Source organism: Saccopteryx bilineata, chromosome 2 (genome assembly GCF_036850765.1).
Source record: "Saccopteryx bilineata isolate mSacBil1 chromosome 2, mSacBil1_pri_phased_curated, whole genome shotgun sequence".
Classification (NCBI taxonomy): Eukaryota; Metazoa; Chordata; class Mammalia; order Chiroptera; family Emballonuridae; genus Saccopteryx; species Saccopteryx bilineata.
The window spans coordinates 65,761,435-65,781,662 of NC_089491.1; the positions used below are offsets into that span (position 1 = coordinate 65,761,435).

At 42.1% G+C, this 20,228-nt stretch overlaps 1 protein-coding gene and 1 non-coding gene across 3 annotated transcripts in view; both read left to right on the forward strand.

Annotated features, from left to right (window-relative positions):
• Window positions 1–4,268: 4,268 nt before the first annotated feature.
• On the forward strand, window positions 4,269–4,339 carry LOC136327451 (small nucleolar RNA SNORD50). Its single transcript, XR_010729665.1, has one exon. It is a non-coding gene; the product is annotated as a small nucleolar RNA SNORD50 (small nucleolar RNA).
• Window positions 4,340–7,024: 2,685 nt separating this feature from the next.
• The window catches only part of PDCD1LG2 (programmed cell death 1 ligand 2), a 51,171-nt gene continuing 37,967 nt past the window's right edge, over window positions 7,025–20,228 (forward strand). The window contains exons 1-2 of one of the 2 annotated variants that reach the window (XM_066257206.1): window positions 7,025–7,368; window positions 19,129–19,272. In XM_066257206.1, the coding sequence (XP_066113303.1) occupies window positions 19,191–19,272 (82 nt within the window). In that variant the 5' untranslated portion in view covers window positions 7,025–7,368; window positions 19,129–19,190. The remainder of the gene's footprint in view (window positions 7,369–19,128; window positions 19,273–20,228) is intronic. The other variant, XM_066257204.1, reaches the window with a different exon arrangement.

Genomic DNA, 20,228 nt, shown 5'->3' on the forward strand with positions numbered 1-20,228 from the left:
CTTGCCTCCATCTTTCACTGATAAGGACCCTGTGATTACATTGGGCCCATCTGGATAATTCAGGATAATCTCCCCATCTCAAAATTCTTTAGGTAATCAGATATGCAAAGTCTTTTTTTTTTCCACATAAGATAATATATCCACAGGTTCAGAACCTGGAGATATATTTTTTGGGGTAGTGGGAGGCAGGGAGGGCATTATTATGCCTACCACAGGTACTTATTATTTCCAACATTTACTACTATAAATAGTGCTACAATAACTTTGTGCTTTCATATTGTTGTACTATTGGAGGTATATCTTCAGGGTAGATTTCTAAAGGTAGGATTGCTTGGTCAAAGGCAGGTGCCTATGTGGTTTTGTTAGGTATTGCCACATGTCCTTGTTTAGAACATAACTACCACCATGACCCACTTTTTCCTAGGAACTTTTATGTTCAGAGCACCTTATTTGCTTACTTTTGGTCTCTGAGTTTGTAAGGCCCACTATGCAGGCTTCCCCTGAGCTTTTGGGTTGAGTATGTGACCCCATTTTTTGATCATACATACCAAACAACCAAAAGGAACCAGGAGGCTCTATTTTATGTTACCTAATTGAAGAAATTCTAGGCATTCTATATAAATTATAAAATGTCAAACTTTCTCTCTTAATTCAGGCATTTCACCACCAATGTAACCATCTATTAAAATAGCCACTATTTGTCTTTAGGTTCTTTCCTTCCCTTTCTTCCTTTCACTCACTTCTCTGTGATTAGGGAAAAGAAGAGACTTTGGGAGGCACATCTAGTTCCTTGGGTCTGCCTTCTCCTTCTCCCCTCAACCATCTGAAAAAGTCTGGCTTGTTTAGGGCCCAGGACTATGCCTCTGATTTCCCTTCCTTCTGCTTTTTCTGAAGTCACAGAAACTTTTGGGGTCTTCAGCAGTCACTGAGAGCTCAGGGACCTGAGATGAAGAGTGCTTCTATTTTCTGCATCCCTGAAAACAACGCTATAGCTCTTCATACACATACCCTCACCCAGTGGTGAGATTTAGCCAGTTCGCACCAGTTCAGCAAAACCGATAGCTACTGATAATTTTTTTGTCGTTAAAATGGCACTTGTAATCAGCCACCCAACATGGAAATCACAAATTTGCATTCCTTACTCTTTTTTAACATTCGTCTGCACAACAGCATATTCTAAGTGCCTATAGTAATGTTCATTCCATCCCTAGGTGAAAAAAATTAACAGAACTATGCTTATAATATTTATTTATTCATTTTAGAAAATTCATTATACCTTTGATGAAACACTGCATTTTAATTCCCCCATGTTTGTTACTACAGTAAACAAACATAAAACATAAAGAGAAAAAGTGCCAAACAACCAGGGGGTGACAAGCTGTCATTGGAAATATCTTAAGTAACAGTTTTATTATTTTTTGTCAGGTATTAGTTAATATTTTTTCATTAATATTTTAAAACTCATATTTTGTTTTGTGTACCTCTTTTGTTGTTCATATTTAAGTATTAAATGCATGAAATAATAAACTATCTTTCGGTATATTGTTTTTTTATACTTAAAATAGTTATTAGGTCAGAGAACCAGTTGTTAAATTATGTGAATCCCATCACTGTCCCCACCCAGGGATGGGATACTCCAGGGAACCACTCTCATTCAGAAACTTCAGACAAGAAGCAGATATTAATGTCTATGGAAGGGCACTCTCAAACTTTCAGGATGTGTGTTGTCCCAGTAGAGCCCAAGCTCTACATCAATCAGGCGTCCCCAAGTCAACTTCCCCGCACAGTGGGACACTCCTGCTTATCAGCAGGGCTGGCAGCCTCTTCTAGACTACTCTTGAGGTGGCTATGAAGATTCTACTTATCAGTGCTGACACTAACTGCCACCGGAGAAAAGACACGACTGACACACAAATTAGTTAGAAGAATCACACAGGCAGTTTGTTACTCCCAAATCCTTTTGGTGTGCCTGGGTACAGTTTAAGGGGGCCCTGTCAGCGTGCTTCTCTTGGCTGTCTTTGGTTGGAGCAGCCTGGAGACAACCCACTTTCACATTGGAGTCTGGGCGAGTACTGCTGCAGGGGGCCCCTCAGCTTTAGTACCTTTTCTGGCCAATGCCTTCTAACAGGTGTCAATCTACAGGATTATCACCTCAAGCCACCATTTTGGGAGTTCCTCTCAGGGAGCCCTTTTTATGGGGTTAATCTACTGAATGTTACATCAAGCCACTTTTAAGGTGTTCCTAGGGAAGCTTCTTGTTTACATTAACCTACAGAGTTATGACATCAGCCACTTATCTTATATATAACTTCACACACACACTACTGGGCCCTGTGTGAAAGGCAGTCTGTTTATCGTATCTGTACACACTGTATTAATTCCTATCCAGATGGCATAATTTTATTTAATTTCCTTAATTGCTTTTAATATTATATCTTAATATTTTTTTATATATCTTCCATATTTTTCTATATTTCTATATATTTAATTAATATAACCTTATATTATGGCAACATGTGGCCAGCATCCTCCTCTCCCCAAGGGGAGGGAAAGAGGACAATGTGTGTTCCCTCTAGGCCTCAGAACCTCCTCAATGTCTCTAGTCCCTCTCTGTTATTTTTCGTTGTTAAAGGCCAGTGGACCAGTTCAGCCATCCCCATCCCCCTCTCTTTTATTTCCTGACAATCCTACACCTGGGAGACTCACCTGAGGAATTAGAATTAATTAAATTTGAAATTTGTTACTTCAGTAATTTTTTTCTCAGCACAGAGCTATCTCCCTAGTTATTTCTTTCCTATTCAGGAACATGGGAGATGCTGAGGCAGGAAGAAGAGTACAAATCAGTTGCTTTTATTAACCCATTAAACTTAGAGTAAACATATCTTTTATCTGAGTTTCTTTCAGGGAATGAGCCAAATGTGAACCTCCTTTCTTCTAAAAACAAACAACCATCTCAGTTGCTCTGGCCAAAATACCTATCAACACCTTCCCTTCCCTCCCTTGGAGGCCAGGCCTTCCTTAGCAGACAGAGATCAGGTGGGATTCCAAGCCAAGTTTTTGACTTCTAGTATGATAGGTGACCGATCCGTATCATTCCCTGGGTTGACCATGACTCCCTGGGAAGGCCAATTTTCAGGGTAGCCCCCATGTGGACTCCTCCCTGCCCTCTTTCCTTTGGCTGCCTATGACTTCTTCCCACCTCTGAGTCCCCTACCAACATTTTGAAGAGAGGGACACTACCATCATTTCCTTTCATCACATTCCAGATAAACTCATATAAAAACTTTGGTTCTTGACTTTGGGAAGGTTTCTGGGCTTGTTCTCCTCTCTAAACTGCTGGCCCTGCCTAACCAGGCGGTGGCGCAGTGGGTAGAGCATTGGACTGGGATGTGGAAGGACCCAGGTTCGAGACCCTGAGGTCTCCAGCTTGAGCATGGGCTCATCTGGTTTGTGCAAAGCTCACTAGCTTGGACCCAAGGTCGCTGGCTCAAGCAAGGGGTTGCTCGGTCTGCTGAAGGCCCACAGTCAAGGCACATATGAGAAAGCAATCAATGAACAACTAAGGTGTCGCAACAAAAAAACTAATAATTAATGCTTCTCATCTCTCTGTTCCTGTCTGTCTGTCCCTATCTATCCCTCTCTCTGACTCTCTCTCTGTCTCTGTAAAATAAATAAATAAATAAATAAACCAAAAAAAAAAATTTTTTTTTAAATAGTGTAAACTGCTTGCCCTTGTAGTTCTCACCCCTTCCTGAGTGATTCCTTTTTGTCATGTTCCAGGACCCTGGGTACATTTCTTTCTCACTCTTAGGCTGGCTGTGTTCTTCTTTTTATTTTTTTCTATAAGGCTCAACAGAGTGAGAAAGATCTGAAATAGTTAACACTGATTTAGTACATGCTATGTGGCAAGCACTGTTGTAGGTGCTTTATATGACCATTTTCATCAACATCACACTATGTTGTATTGTGTTACATACATTGCATTGTATCGCACTGCATTTGCAGGAAAATATGCTGGGATAAAAATATAGAAATGGTTGTAGTAATTCTCACCCCACTGTGCCTTGTACTCACAAGGTGATCTTGGTCAAACTGTATAATCTCGCTTCACCTCAAGTTTTCCTGCTATAAAATGGGAGGGGCCTTGCAGACTGGTTACATACACTGGTGAGATCATTTGTACGTGTATTATAGTGCCGTATTTATGACCTAAATTCCAATTTTCCATGACCCAGTATCATGCTACACGCTGTCAAAATCAAAATTCACATCTATGATGATCTTATCCTGAACCTGAATTTCTGTTGAAAACACTTAATACAGATCTGGCTTCTGAGATAGAGCATTATAAGGACAATAGCATTTTTGAAAATAAATTTTAAATACATTCTGAAAAAATAAAAACAAAAACAAAATTCAACTGAGTGAATTTTTTTAATTTTACTGGCTTCATTCAATTATTTATGAATCTGCAGTACTAATTTAGCAAATAGAAAGAGGTTCCGAGGAGTTGTAAGAAATGAAAGATTTTCATTGGCAGGAGGGAGCAGGAATTAAGAAGTTATACTAGATAAAAAGCAAGTTGGTTATGACAAAGTCACGTTCCTTTGCAGGGGTCCCCAAACTTTTTACACAGGGGCCAGTTCATTGTCCCTCAGATTGTTGGAGGGCCACCACATACAGTGCTCCTCTCATTGACCACCAATGAAAGCGGTGCCCTTTCTGGAAGTGCAGTGGGGGGGGGAGGATAAATGGCCTCAGGGGGCCGCATGCGGCCCGCGTGCGGTAGTTTGGGGACACCTGCTTCAGGGGATGGCAGAGTCTATCAGGCAGGTTATCTAACTACTGCTAATTAGGAAATTCTTAATTGACTGGTTTAAGATTTCATTTGGGGAGAGCCCAAACTAACTGACTCTACTTTGAGCCTGTTTAGGAAGACACACACAATGTAGCTGTGCATCTCAGGAATCTTCTATTATAAAGAGAACAAAGCTAAGTTTAATAAGTTAGAAACAAATATAAGCCCTTTGCAAAGTTCTTGAAATGTTTTCTTGTTGTTTAGCAATTTAATTATACTTTCCATCACTGGTTTTTAAAAATTATATTCCTATCTTTAAAAAAGTAATTTGGCCCTGGCTGGTTGGCTCAGCGGTAGAGCGTCGGCCTAGCGTGCGGAGGACCCGGGTTCGATTCCCGGCCAGGGCACACAGGAGAAGCGCACATTTGCTTCTCCACCCCTTCGCCGCGCTTTCCTCTCTGTCTCTCTCTTCCCCTCCCGCAGCCAAGGCTCCATTGGAGCAAAGATGGCCCGGGCGCTGGGGATGGCCCAGGCGCTAGAGTGGCTCTGGTCGCAACATGGCGACGCCCAGGATGGGCAGAGCATCGCCCCCTGGTGGGCAGAGCGTCGCCCCTGGTGGGCGTGCCGGGTGGATCCCGGTCGGGCGCATGCGGGAGTCTGTCTGACTGTCTCTCCCTGTTTCCAGCTTCAGAAAAATGAAAAAAAAAAAAAAAAAAGTAATTTGTTTTCATGGAGAGTTACTTATTTACTCAAGTTTATTTTTAATTTTCTATTTATTGATTTTAGAGAGAGAGGAAAGGGGAGAAAGAGAAACATTGATTTGTTTTTTCCACTTATTTTTTATTTATTCATTTTTAGAGAGAGAGGAGAGAGAGAAGGGGGAAGGAGTAGGAAGCATCAACTCCCATATGTGCCTTGACCAGGCAAGCCCAGAGTTTTGAACCGGCAACCTCAGCGTTCCAGGTCGACGCTTTATCCACTGTGCCACCACAGGTCTTTTTCCACTTATTTATGCATTCATTGGTTGACTTCTGTATATGCCCTGACTGGGGATTGAAACCACAACCTTGGTGTATCAGGACTATGCTCTAACCAACTGAACTACCTGGCCAGGGCCCATGGCAAGTTATTTAGAAAATAAATATAAGCAAAAAAAAAGAAAGAAAGAAAGAAAGAAAGAAAGAAAGAAAGAAAGAAAGAAAGAAAGAAAGAAAGAAAGAAAGAAAGAAAAGAATCTAAAAAATGACGTGCAAGTCCTCTACCTAGATGCTCCTGTTAACTCTTTGGTATCTCCCCCTAAAGTATTTTTTCAAGGCATATAGATTTATGAGCAGGAAAACATTCTGAGATATTAGTTTTTTATATTTGGGCTCTGTTGTGAAAACATCCTTGTTCTGAGGTGAGTCTGTTTTCCCAAACCTACGTGTATTAAGAAAGAGCCCAGAGGAAAGAGTAGAGAGAAGAAGGGTGTGGAGTGGGAAAAAACTTAGATGAGACAGAGTGGGAACAGTGGTGAGTAGATCTTCCTCATTCACATGTGAAATGTGCCTCACAGTATCTAGGCTATGAGTTGCTCCAAGAATGAAATGAAGTCCTATAATCGGTTGAATAGTGTTCACCCAGAATTCATGACCACCTGGAGCCTCAGAATGTGATCTTATTGAGAAGTAGGGTATAAGCAGATGTAATTAGTGAAAATGAGGTGTACTGGATTAGCGTGAGCATTAATCTAATGGCTGGTACCCTTCTAAGGAGATAAGACACTCAAAGACACACACAGAGAAGAGGTCATGTGAAGATGGAGGAAGTGATTGGAGTGAGGCAACTACAAACACAGGAATGCCCAGATTTACAGGGAACCGTGGGAAGCTAGGAAGAGGCAAGGAAGCATTCTTCCCTGGAGCCTGCAGAGTGAGTATGGCCTTGTGACGTCTTGATTTCGGATTTCTAACCTCCAGAACTGTGAGAGAACTCGGAGGGAACTTGGAGAGCAGCGTCTGTTGTTTTAAGCCACCCAGTTTGTGGTTATTTGTTACAAAAGGAAACTATGAATACCAGTGTAGTTTCTGGCACATAGCTAGACCATGAAGGTATTGTTTTCCTCCCCTTCTTTTCTACTCCTAACTTTGCACCAGTTTCCTTGGGGACCCAGTTCAAAGGCTATCTGCTTGCAGTGAAGAGATCCTGAAAGCAAAACCAAAACCAAACTCAGTAGGCTGGGCTTTATTCTCAACAGCAGTTCTGCTTTAAATTACTTTCCTGTTACGAGGAAGCCTGAGGACAGCAATGATGTCTTGTCTTCTCTTATTGGATAAGTATTCCCATTGTTTGACGGCTTTTGTCATCCATCCTCGTGTGTCCCTCTGCTAGGTAGAGGAATCCGGTTTGGAGCTGCTGGTTGTTGCAGCAGTCTAGGCAGCAACCTAGGCTTTTTGTTTTTCTTTTTCTTTTGGGTGTTTTTTTTTTTTTTTATAAGTTGGCTTCTATGAAGGAATCTGATGCAAAGAGCGACTTTGATTGTTTATTTTTCCTTTGTTTCTTTGCCTGAGGAACAAGGGCCAAGTCCTGATGTGAGTATTGAGTGGGTTGAGATTGTCTGGTACTTTGAATTGGTGTTGTAGAGCATGATGAGGCTTGTCACAGTGGGGCACTCTGGGGACACTTGCTCTCCCCATCATGGGAGGCAGGAGAATCTCTGCCTCTGTGCTCAGGGGCACAAACAGGCTGATTTCCTTATGTCCCCAAAATAGTAGCATCTCTCTTTCTTGTCCCTACACTTATTATTCTTGTTGGGCAGTTTTATGAAGAGATTTTTATGCACAGAATAAATGGACACTGAAAAAATTTAACTATTATTGAGGTTATCTCTCAGCTTAGAATTTTGGGAGGGTTAACAGGACTTAAAACTTTGTTTTTCTGTGTCTGACATCTGTTTGTGACATCCCTTTGGCAGGCTGTCAGCATTTCAGGCAAACCTGTGTTTATAAGCTATGCTCTAAAAGGAAGCTGTTTCAAAACAAAACAAAAACGATAATTATATTAACTTATAATATAGGCAACCATTACTTAACAAAAGTGATTTTGAGCCTACTAAAGGGCTTATTTTTCTATATAAAATGATGAGAGGAGATCAGCAAAATGAAAGAAACCTGCAGCTTTTATTAATTTATTTTAGAGAAAGAGAGGAAATAGAGTGAGAGAGAGAAACATTGATTTGTAGTTCCACTTATGTATGCTTTCATTGGTTGACTCTTGTATGTGCCTTGCCTGGGATTGAATCTGCAACCTTGGTGCATTAAGACAACACTTCAATGTGGCTATCCAATCAGGGCTTAAAAACTGCAACTATTTATTGCTTGCTGCCTGGGTGCATATAATAGAAAAATAATGACAATAGTTTTAATGTAAGAAGGGGTTGAAGTGAGGAAGTCAAGTATGAGTGAAATTGCCTATTAATAAAGTTTTCTAACCCTGAAATTCTATACTTTGGTGAAAGGGAATGATAGACATTAACTTACAAGTGCACAGTAAGAATATTACTTTGAGCAGTAATCACACAGTTTCACCAGGAGTCAAATGCTACTAGGCATGGTTATTCTCTAAGCTCCCTACCAAGCCTAAGACTCTATCTATGAGTGGAGGAACCATATTGTTTTGCCACACAAAAAACTGGTTTATTCCCCTTTATTACCTAACCTCTCTATATCAGTAGGATCTTCCTTGTCTACTGCCTCAAGGTGTCTTCTCCCTGGTTTTCTTTTGTGTGTGAGCCTTTCCATTGAATGGCAGCTCCTTATAAGCAACCTTTTAGGATCCCTGAATCCCAAGTGCCTAGCACAATGCCTTATAACACACATAGGTGCTCACCGGGTGCTTGTTGGGTTGTTTGATTAATTGATTTGATGAAATGGCAGGTGAATCACCAGAGGTGGGCTATTTGTGTAATATACAGTTTGGGGTTGATTTGAGAAGGAGATGATGCTAATGTCTTCAGACATGGAATAATGGCTCGTACTTCAGAGTTGACTTACTTTACAATGCACTGGGCAGTGATCCACAGATTGCTGTGTGTTGTTTTTATTCCACTTGGTAGTGTCCAAATACACTGCGTGCCTTAGCTGCTTCATAACTGGATTCTGTGTAAGGAGGCAACTCTAGCCTGACTTCCTATTGTCACACCCTGATCTACCGGAGCCGGGCTCCTTTAGGTTATTTGTGTTCCCTTAATTTTCAAATAACTCACAGAATTGCAGGATAAATTTTAAAAAATCTGAAAGGTTACCCAGTTCCAATCAGCTCAATGCTTTCTGGCTGTCTCTAACAGTCCTTGGGGCTTATTCCCAGTATTTATTTTCTAGACCTCTCTTTTATCTTCTTGGGATTTTCCTACTTTGGGTCTGAGACACTGCGATGGGGGAGCTGCCCATAATCTTAAGACCACTTCTTCTCTGCCTTCTCTGGTATCCTACTCCTTCTCTCCAAATTTGAGGGGCATTCCTCAGAGTTCAGACCTTTTATTCTAGTCTCTCTTTTTATATTCTCCCTTCAGAGAGTTAATTAATTCCCCAGTGTCAACTAACATCTGCATATTTGAAATAACTTCTTTATCTTTACCTCTAGTCCTGAATTATGTCCCAAACTCTACAGTTTACATTCTTCTTGAATGCCTTGCATTACTTCATGACTCAAACCCAACTAATTGTCTTTTTCTCTAAAAATTAGCTCTTTCTTGATCTTGTATCTCTCCCCCCACCCCTTCCCAATGGCATCAATATTGTCTTGATAGTCTGGCTGCAAAACTAGTCAACTTGGCCCTGGCCGGTTGGCTCAGCGGTAGAGTGTCAGCCTGGCGTGTGGAGGACCGGGGTTCGATTCTCGGCCAGGACACATAGGAGAAGCGCCCATTTGCTTCTCCACCCCCCCCCCTCCTTCCTCTCTGTCTCTCTCTTCCCCTCCTGCAGCCAAGGCTCCATTGGAGCAAAGATGGCCCGGGCGCTGGGGATGGCTCCTTGGCCTCTGCCCCAGGTGCTAGAGTGGCTCTGGTCACGGCAGAGCGACACCCCGGAGGGGCAGAGCATCGCCCCCTGGTGGGCAGAGCTTCGTCCCTGGTGGGCATGCCGGGTGGATCCGGGTCGGGCGCATGCGGGAGTCTGTCTGACTGTCTCTCCAGCTTCAGAAAAACACACACACACACAAAAAAAAAACTAGTCAACTTGTTGCTTCTCTTTCTTTCCAATATGGCTGATCTCTTATCAGTTGTTTTGTCAATTGGTTGTTCAATGGTCCTGTCAATTGTCTTATTAAGTTTCTTCTCCAGGTCCTCTCTTCCCTAGATGAGAACATGGTTCACAGAACTTCACATTTCTGGCCACTGGCTCTGCCAGAACCTAGGTAACAAAGGTTATGCAAATCCCCACATTGTTTTGTGTTACTAGCAACAAAGTGCCTAAATTATCAAAAATTTAGCAAACAGTTATAAGGACCTTTACAAAGAGCTCTTGTTCTAGCAGGGAAACCAAAGTGTTCCCATTTAGCATACCAGTGATGAGTTAAGTGCTAACACTCGAGGTGGGTAGCAGATACAATTGAGGCAGAAGGAACAGTTTAAGACACTTAAGAGAGGCTTATTCACTTGTGTTAAATGCATAGGAATGTAAAGCTACTTTAGGAGACATTTAGATGCAATACTATTTTTTTAAGCACATGATGAAACTGAGATAGAGGGAAAATAAGATAAGAAAAAATAAGATGAGATCAGATGTGAATGATTGGAAATCTCGACACACCTGTGAGGTCTTAGTCATGGAAAGTGCATGTATTTTTCTGTGGCTGAGGCAAGAGGGGCCAGATCAGGGGAGATTTTGCAGGCAAAAGTAGAACTTTACTCTATGAATGATGGGAGCTATTGAAGTTTTTTAAACAGCAGTGACATGGTCAGATTTTGTTTACCTCTTTTTATTTTTTTTAAGATTTTTATTTATTGATTTTACAGAGGGGGATGGCAAGAGGTATCAACTCATACTTGCTTCACTTTAATTGTTCATTGCTTGCTAGTCATTTATGCCTCTACCAGACAAGCCCAGGGTTTCAAACTGGTGACCTGAGCATTCCAGGTTGATGATCTATCCACTGCACAACCACAGGCCAGGTGGTCAGCTTTCATTGTTCAGTGTTCAGGAGATTATTCTACCTGCTAGGTAAAGGGATAATTTATTCAGCAATTATTAACATAGTGTTTACATACTGCCAGACAAAGTTGGGCTGTAGGCATAGTAGTAAGCAAAACAGACAAAGATCCTTGGTTTAAGTAATTATATTCTTATGAAAGATGGCAGCCAATAACATAATAAACAAGTACATTATATATTAAATGGGAATGAATGCTTTGGAAAAGATAAAATGATAAGGAGAAGTGGGAATGCTGGAGGGACAATGCTGTTGCAACTTTATAGAAGGTTGTCACAAGCAGGAAGAGCAAAGAATGCCTGGTTGGAGAGATATGCACAGTGGCAGAAAGATTCATCCTTGGGGGGCCAGACCTGGGGGAAAGGCTGCACAGGCCTAGAAGTGGGCTTGAGGTCATTGGGCAGCAAACTCCAGCATCACAAGGACCCAGATTGTGATGGGTAGTGGGGAAAGCTCAAGGGTTCCAGATGACACCTCTCTGCCCTGCAATCACCTCACAGTGCAGGGACTAGCATGGCCCGAGTGGGGTTAAAACAGTTCCTTCTTATCTGGGGTTTTGGAAGAAGTTAATATTTTACTCTCAATGAAATATTAAGCCATCAAAAGGCTCTGAGCACACATGATTTATATTTTTAAAGAATTTTTCTTCCTAACTGTAGGAAGACAAGGTCAGAATAATAGAGTTCAGTTATCTAGCTATTGCAGTAATCACAAGAGATGATAATGGCTCAAGCTGATATGGAAGCAGTGAAATTCTAGATACATCTGAAGAAAAGACCTTTGTGAATGAATTGGATATGAGTGAGAGAAGAAAGGAGTAGAGGATGATGCCAGGTGGAAGCAAACCTCAAAGGCAGAAATGGTATCAACTGTGGGAGAGGAAAACATGAGGAGGAGCTGAGTTAAGACAATGGCAGTGGGCGGTGGAGAGAGAAGGCATTGTCCAAGAAGTATCCAGGAAGCAGAATTAACAGAACTGGGGGATGGACTAGTTTTGCAAGATGAGAGATGAGTAGGTTTAAGATGATACTCAAGAATCTGGCTTGATGAGGCTCCATTGGAGCAAAGTTGGCCCGGGTGCTGAGGATGGCTCCATGGCCTTGCCTCAGGGGCTAGAATGGCTCTGGTCGCAACGGAGCAATGCCCCAGATGGGCAGAGCATTGACCCTGGTGGGCATGCCGGGTGGATCCCGGTCAGGCGCATGCAGGAGTCTGTCTGACTGCCTCTCCGTTTCCAACTTCAGAAAAATACAAAAAAAAAAAAAAAAGAGAGAGAGAGAATCTGGCTTGAAATGGGTGTTATTATTATTTGTATTATAGGAAAGTGGGGCACAAATAGTTTTTATAAACTGTCCAAGATCTTAGAGGCTAATAATATCTAGGACCAGGATTTGAACTCAGATGTGTCTGACTTGAAAGCCTGAACTCTTAACCACTGCATGGAGCATGTTATCCCTAGAAGACAGAAGGCTGCTGGTTGGAAAGTACCTTCACCACAGTATCTGTCTCTCAGTCAGCTCAAGGAGGCAGTGTGCACGGAAAGTCCCCTTGGATGGGCAAGGAAGAAGGGGAAGTTAAGGCCAGTGGTAGTTGAGCCAAGAGTCCTTTCTGTTGCCAGAACTATGTGCTATGTGCTACCCTTTTAGCTCTAGAAACAAGAATACTGGACAAGTCCCGGGCTTGCAGGTGCAGCTTAAGATGATACCTTTTTGATATAGAAGGAGATCTTCAATTCTAGCTAAGGTGTGACTTGAGCATTTCCCTATGGAAAGCACTTAATTCTGTTCCTTTGCCTGCTGTAATATCCCTTCCCTAAAATAAAAGCAAGGATACAGCCTACTGTGGACCTCACATTATATTCCTGTCTAGCTACTACCTCATCAGTCTTCTCGAAACAATGGCCTATGTTCTGCTCTCTCCACACCTTTACCTGCTTTTGAATCCACACAGGCTTTCATCAGCACCAGATCCAGTGATACCACACTTGTCAGGCCATCCATGCCCCCCGTACTGCAAACTCCAACTCTGACTCAACTAATCACTCCCTACTTGTAGCACTTTGTTTTAAACTCTAGGTTTTATTGTTATTTAGTGATGGGGCGGCCAACAAATCAGGAAATGACTGCCATTGAAAAAATATTTTTAAAACTCTTTCCTAAGAGAAAAGGGCATGCCACACCACAGAGGGTCACACAGGGAAGCATCAGGGTCAGACAGGAGGCAGAGGGAGAGGGAAAAACGTGGGCAGGAGCCTTTATTGTGGTTGTCACAGGAAGAAATGAACAAGGATGAATAAGCAGGCTTAGAACTGCTACTTCCAATTATTTCAACAGGCTCTGGGGGCATAGGGACTGTTCCTTGTTGTTCAGTACCTGGCCCTAGAGTGATTAGAGCAAATGAGTACTGGTAAAGAGTGTGAGAACCCAGTAAAAAAAGGTGGTGGGAGGTATGGGTTCTGGATTGGTTGATGCACATTTGAAAAATGAACTCCTTTGTGAGGAATTGGATAATTCTAGGAGGGGCAATCCTTCCAAAGTCATCAAGGCCCCAGATGTCAAAGCATCAGAATATGGAAAATAAAAGGCCTAGCTAATTTACCTTTTTACTTTTACTCTCAATCTTCTTTTGTTAGTAGCCTCCCTCTCTCAAAGATTGATAAATGTTGGAATGTCCCACATCTCAAGTCTTGACCATTTTCTCTTCCCTATCTCTCTTTAGGTGATGTCATGCATTCTCATGGCTTTAAGTAACAAGTATACATTAATGACTCCCAAATTTATATCTCTACCCCCAAACTCTAGACCACCTATTATCCAACTGCCTACCGAACTTCTTCACTTGGATGTCTAATAGGCATCTCAAACCAAACATATTCCAAACATTTTTCTTGATTTCTGCTCCCTAATCTGCTTCTCTCTGTCTTCTTCATTTTAATAAGTTAGCACCTGCATTTCTCTAGAGACTCAAGTCCTAAACCTAGGAAATTTACTAGATGTTTCTATTTTTTGTCAAACTACATATCTAACCTGTGAGAAATTTCCATTAGGTCTTCTTTGAATACATAGATGACAAATTAACAGAAAGACATAATGTGCTTGTCTCATGAGTTGAAAGACTTAATACTATTTGGTGGTGACATTTCCCACTGGACATATAGATACAGTGCAGTTCCTACCAAAATTCCAGCTGCCTTTTGGGTGTGTATGTGGAAATGAATAAGCAAATTCTAAAATTCATATGAAACTGCAAGAGAACCAAAATAGCCACACACATAGACACACGCACGCAAAATCTTGAAAAAGAAGAACAAAGTTGGAAGAATCACATTTCTCGATTTCAAAACATACCACAAAGTTACTGTAATCAAGTCTGTGGTACTGACATAAAATAGACATCTAGCTCAATGGAAAAGAATTGGGAGTCCAGAAATAAACCCACATACACCTATGGTTAATTGATTTTTTTTTTCTGTATTTTTCTGAAGCCAGAAACGGGGAAAGACAGTCAGACAGACTCCCGCATGCGCCCTACCGGGATCCACCCGGCATGCCCACCAGGGGGCGATGCTCTGCCTTCCAGGGGGCGATGCTCTGCCCCTCCAGGGTGTCACTCTGTTGCGACCAGAGCCACTCTAGCGCCTGGGGCAGAGGCCAAGGAGCCATCCCCAGCGCCCGGGCCATCTTTGCTGCAGTGGAGCCTTGGCTGCGGGAGGGGAAGAGAGAGACAGAGAGGAAAGAGAGGGGGAGGGGTGGAGAAGCAGATGGGTGCTTCTCCAGTGTGCCCTGGCTGGGAATCGAACCCGGGACTTCTGCACACCAGGCTGACGCTCTACCACTGAGCCAACCAACCAGGACCTGGTTAATTGATTTTTGGTAAGGGTGCCAAGATAATTCAACGGAGAAAGAATAATCTTTCACATAAAATTGTTCAGACACAATTGGATGTCTGTAGGCAAAAGAATGGGTCAAGAGTCTTACCTCATAGCATATACAAAAATACACTCAAAATGCTTTGAAGACCTAAATATAAGAACAAAAACTATAAATTCTCAGGAGAAAACATAAAATAGAAAGTAGATGTAAATCTTTATTTTGGATTAGGCAATGGTTTCACACATATGACACCTAAAGCACAAGTAATAAAATACAAAAATAGACAAATTCACTGCATCAAAATTAATTGTACTTAAAATTAAAATAAATTAAAACATTTTGGATTCAAAGAACCCATCAAGAAGCTAAAAAGATGCCCTGGCCAGTTGGCTCAGTGGTAGAGCATAGGCCAGCATGTGGAAGTCCCAAGTTTGATTCCTGGCCAGGGCACACAGGAGAAGCGCCCATCTGCTTCTCCACCCTTCCCCCTCTTCTTCCTCTCTGTCTCTCTCTTCCCCTCCTGCAGCCAAGGCTCCATGGGAGCAAAGTTGTCCCAGGTGCTGAGGATGGCTCCATAGCCTCTGCTTCAAGTGCTAGAATGACTCCGGTTGTAATGGAGCAATGCCCCAGATGGGTAGAACATCGCCCCCTAGTGGGCTTGTCAGGTGGATCCTGATCAGGCGCATGTGGGAGTCTGTCTCTCTGCCTCCCCACTTCTCACCAGAAAAAAAAGAAGAAGAAGCTGTAAAGACAATCTGCAGACTGGGTGAAATTTTCTAAGCATTTGTTTGGTAAACAGCTTGGCAATTTCTCAAGAAGTTAAACCATTTAACCAAGGAACTGCTTGCTACATACATACCCAAGAGAATTGAAAATATGTCTACACAAAAACTTGCATATAGCCTGACTGGTTGTAGTGCATTGGATAGAGGATCGACCTGGGACACTGAGGTTTCAGGTTCAGAACCCCACAGTTGCTGGCTTAAGTGCAAGGTCACTGGCTTGAGCGCTGGATGATAGAGATGACCCGTGGTCACTGGCTTAAGCCCAAAAGTTGCTGGCTTGAGCCCAAGGTCACTGGCTTGAGCAAGGGGTCACTGGCTCAGCTTGAGCCCCCCACAAGGCATGTATGAGAAGTAATCAATAACAACTAAGGTGATACAACTATGAATTGATACTTCTCATCTCTTTCTATTCCTATCTTTCTCTTTCTCTCTCTCTCGCTAAAAAATAAATTTCAAACATCTTGCATATAAATATCCAGACTTATTCAGAGTAGCCAACAAGTGGGAACAATCCAAATGCCCATCAACTGATGAATGGATAAATTAGATGTGGTGTAGTCATACAATGGAATATTATTCAGCTGTGAAAAGGAATGAAGTACTGATATGTGCTACAATATAAATGAATCTTGAAAATATATATTATGCCTGGTGAAGGAAAATAGACACAAAAGGCCACATATAGTATGACTACATTAAATGAAATATCCAGAATAAACAAATTCATAGAAACAGAAAGTAGATTAGTGGTTGCCAGGGGCTGGAGGGAGAGGAGAGGGGAATTAGGAAGTTTCCACTAATGGGTTGGAGCTTCTTTTTGGATGACGAAAATGACCCAAAGTTAGGTAGTGGTGTGGGTTGCACAATTCTGTGAATATACTAAAAATCACTGAATTGTACCATTGAATCATCTGTGTTTTAAATATATACATATATACATACACATGATTCTCTATTATATGTCATTTATACCTTAATAAAGATGTTGATTTTATATATATATATATGACTTCAACAGACCACTTCTCACCTCCACTAACCTCACAACTCTAATCCAAACTATCATCATTTCTGCAAAAATATTCCTTATTGATTATCCCGCTTCTAATCTTGGCCTACCCACTTTCCTTCCCAACAGTAGTCTATTACCTACACCAAAGCTGAGCCCTCCTTTATTTATTTTTAATTTTTATTTTTTTAGAGATACAGAGAGAGAAACGAAGAGAGAGAAGGAAGCATGCATTAGTTGTTCCATTTTGTTGTCCATTCACTGGTCACTTCCCTTATGTGCCCTGAATGAGGATCAAACCTGCAACCTTGGTGTTTCAGGATGATGCTCTAACTGAGCCAACTGGTCAGAGCCCCCTTTAATTTTTATTTATTGACTTTAGAAAGAGAGGAAAAGGGAAGAGAGAGAGAGAGTGATATATCAATTTGTTGTTCCACTTATTTATGCATTTGTTGGTTGATTCTTGTGTGTACCCTGACCAGGAATCAAACCAAATCTACAACCTTTGTGTATTGGGATGACGTTCTAACCAAATGAGCTACCCAGCCAGGGCTCAAGCTGAGTCATCATTTAAAAATGTAAGTGGGACTCTGTCGTCCTGACCCAGATCCTCCACTGGCTTTCCTTTATGTTCAGAGCAACTCTGCTTTTACCTGGTTTACATGAGTGGCTCCAACCAATTTCCCTTGAAGAAATGGTTTCATGTCTAATAAAATTTTGAAAGCCTCTTGGAGACAAAATAGATGACAGTCATGAGTCCTGTCCCTTTTTGCCTTCAATCATGAAAAGTGCTTGGATGGGAAAAAAGCTCAGCAAATATAGGAAGTATAGGAGGTGGAACAGGACCAAGTTTGGGCACCCACTCAGCAGTGCCAGTTCTCTGCTCTCCCTGTCCAAACCTCTTAGTAACAGGTATGTCAAGTGATGGGCACACTCGTTCAGAACACTAAAGAGAACTTGACTACTTTACATGCTCAGTCAGCTGTCAAATATTTATTGAGAATCTAGCTCTGTGCTGCTGAGCACTATGCCCAAGTGTCTGAAGCCCAGAGTGCTGCTCCAGCTGGGACAGATGGTGTAGATTATTTATTTGAGAAACAAGATTGGTTTTTATCCCTGTAACTTATTTATAAGTTTGTACCTTCTAATCTCCTTCATCTTTTTGGCCATATCATGGCCTGTTACCTTTTATCCCTGTAGCCCAACCCTCTGGCAAGTATCAGCTTTTCTGTATCTATGAGTCTGTTTTGTTTGTTCATTTGTTTAGTTTTTTAGATCCCACACATAAGTGAAATGATACAGTATTTGTCTTTCTCTGACTTACTTCATTTAACATAATACACTCTAGGTCTATCCACATTGTTGCAAATGGCAAGATTTCATTTGTTTCCATGGCTGAATAATATTCTTATTATTCTCTATCCATTCATCCATTGATGAACACCTAGATTGTTTCCATATTTTAGCTATTGTAAATAATGCTTTGGTGAACATAGAGGGGCATACATCTTTGAATTTTTTGTTTTCTTCAGATAAGTGCCCAGACATTGAACTCCTGGGTCCTTCTTTGTCTCTTGTTACAGCCTTTAGACATTCTGTGCTGATCACTCTGTAAGGTGTAAAAATGTGAACTCTCACTATGTTATTCACCTAAAAACTAGTACAATATTGTACGTCAACTAAACTTTAATTAAAAAGAGCTTTAGCCTGACCAAGCGGTGATACAGTGGTAGAGCGTTGGACTGGGACATGGAGGACCCAGGGTTCAAAACCCCGAGGTCACTGGCTTGAGCACAGGCTCACCTACTTGAGTGCAGGGTTGCTGGCTTGAGCGTGGATCATAGACATGACCCCATGGTCACTGGCTTGCGCCCAAAGTTGTTTGCTTAAAGCCCAAGGTCACTGTCTTTAGTCCAAGGTTACTGGCTTGAGCAAGTGGTCACTCACTCAGCTGGAGCCCCCATGTCAAGGCACATATGAGGAAGCAATCAATGAACAACTAAAGAAACTAAGGAGCCACAATGAAGAATTGATGCTTCTCACCTCTCTCCCTTCCTGCCTGTCCCTGTCTGTCCCTATCTCTGTCTCTCTTTCTGTCTCTGTCACACAAAAACAAAACAAGACCAAAAAAAAGAGCTTTACATTCCAGAGTAAAAATTAGACATAAGGCCAAAAAGAAAAAAAGAGAGAGAAAGAGAGAGAGAGAGAGGTTGGTTTGCAGGGGCCTACTACTGAAACTCTGTGGGAGAGACAAGGAGATAACTACCATTGGGGGTGAGTCAGAGGCCTGCTTTATATTTAGAAAAAGCTGTTAAAAAAGGAGGAAGAGCTTCTAATTTAGATTGATAAAGAAGGCCTCGCTTCCTCTTACCCTATCTTCCCTCTTTTCCAGACCTATAACTTCCCTTCCCAGCTTCACCCTGCCATAGTCCACTGCCTCCCCTAAAGATTTGTTTATGGCTTATTTTTATGTTTCAGGAGTGAGCAAATCACCAAGTCATGAGACCCAGCAAAACTTCAGAAAGCCTTGAGACTTTCAAATGTCTGTTTCAGAACTGGTGGAGAACATGTTCCTTCTCCTGCTAACTCTGAGCCTGGGAATGCAGCTTCCTCAGACCACAGGTAAGAACAGACGAAGGAAGGGACCTGAGGACTAGGAGCAGCTGATGGTGCTTACGGAAGCCACCAGTGAGAATGTGGTCTGCAGGCTGAAGGCTGCCTTTGAGAGGAAGTGTGATGACTGGCTCTTACAAGCACAGCAGATAGAATAGCGGCTTGTGTATTCCCATTGTTCCTGTTTTGTGAAAACAGGGACTGAGAATATTGGTCTATCTAGTCCCACTCTCCAGCGAAGGTGGTGACAAGAAGACAGAAACACTTAGACCATACACCTCTGAACTGATACAAGAGGACATTGATCACTTGTCCTGAAAGGTGAGGTGTCAAGCAGCTGTCTTCTTTTCTGGCAGGGAGAGTGAGGAGACAAGGTCAGGGGGACACCTACAGGACTCTGTCACTCTAAAGAGTCTCTTGCAGACATTTGCTGATTATTAAATATTTATTTGAGTTCCTGTAAAGCCAGGAGGCATGGCTAGGGCCACCATCAGAGAAGCCTGGCTCATGCAGGTTCGCATTGGATTCGGACAGTCGGCAAAGAAACAGCGGAGCCAAAAACTGGTGGGCCATAGTCTTTAATTCTAGCTTTGCACCCGGCGGGCAAGTAAAAATACACACTGGGCTCCAAAACCCAGTCACATTCAGTGCTCACAAAGCTACTGATTTATCCGAGTTTCCTAGAATCAAAGGTTTCTAGCTCAACAGCCTTATTCTCCTCAGTTCCCCATTTCCTTCCTTATCCCAGATACAAACTCTGTACAAACTGGTATCTCACTCAGTACTCCGCCATCTTGGCTGCTTTTCCTGACCTTCTCCACGTGGCCTCCTCCCGCTGCTGGCTCTATTCTCTCTGCTCTCTCATGCTAACCTCAGGAACCAAGAGAGCAAACTCCCGCTCCGTTCCCATTTTATAGTGTAGAAATCCAAACCCTTAATCCAATATACATAATGGGGAAGTCTCT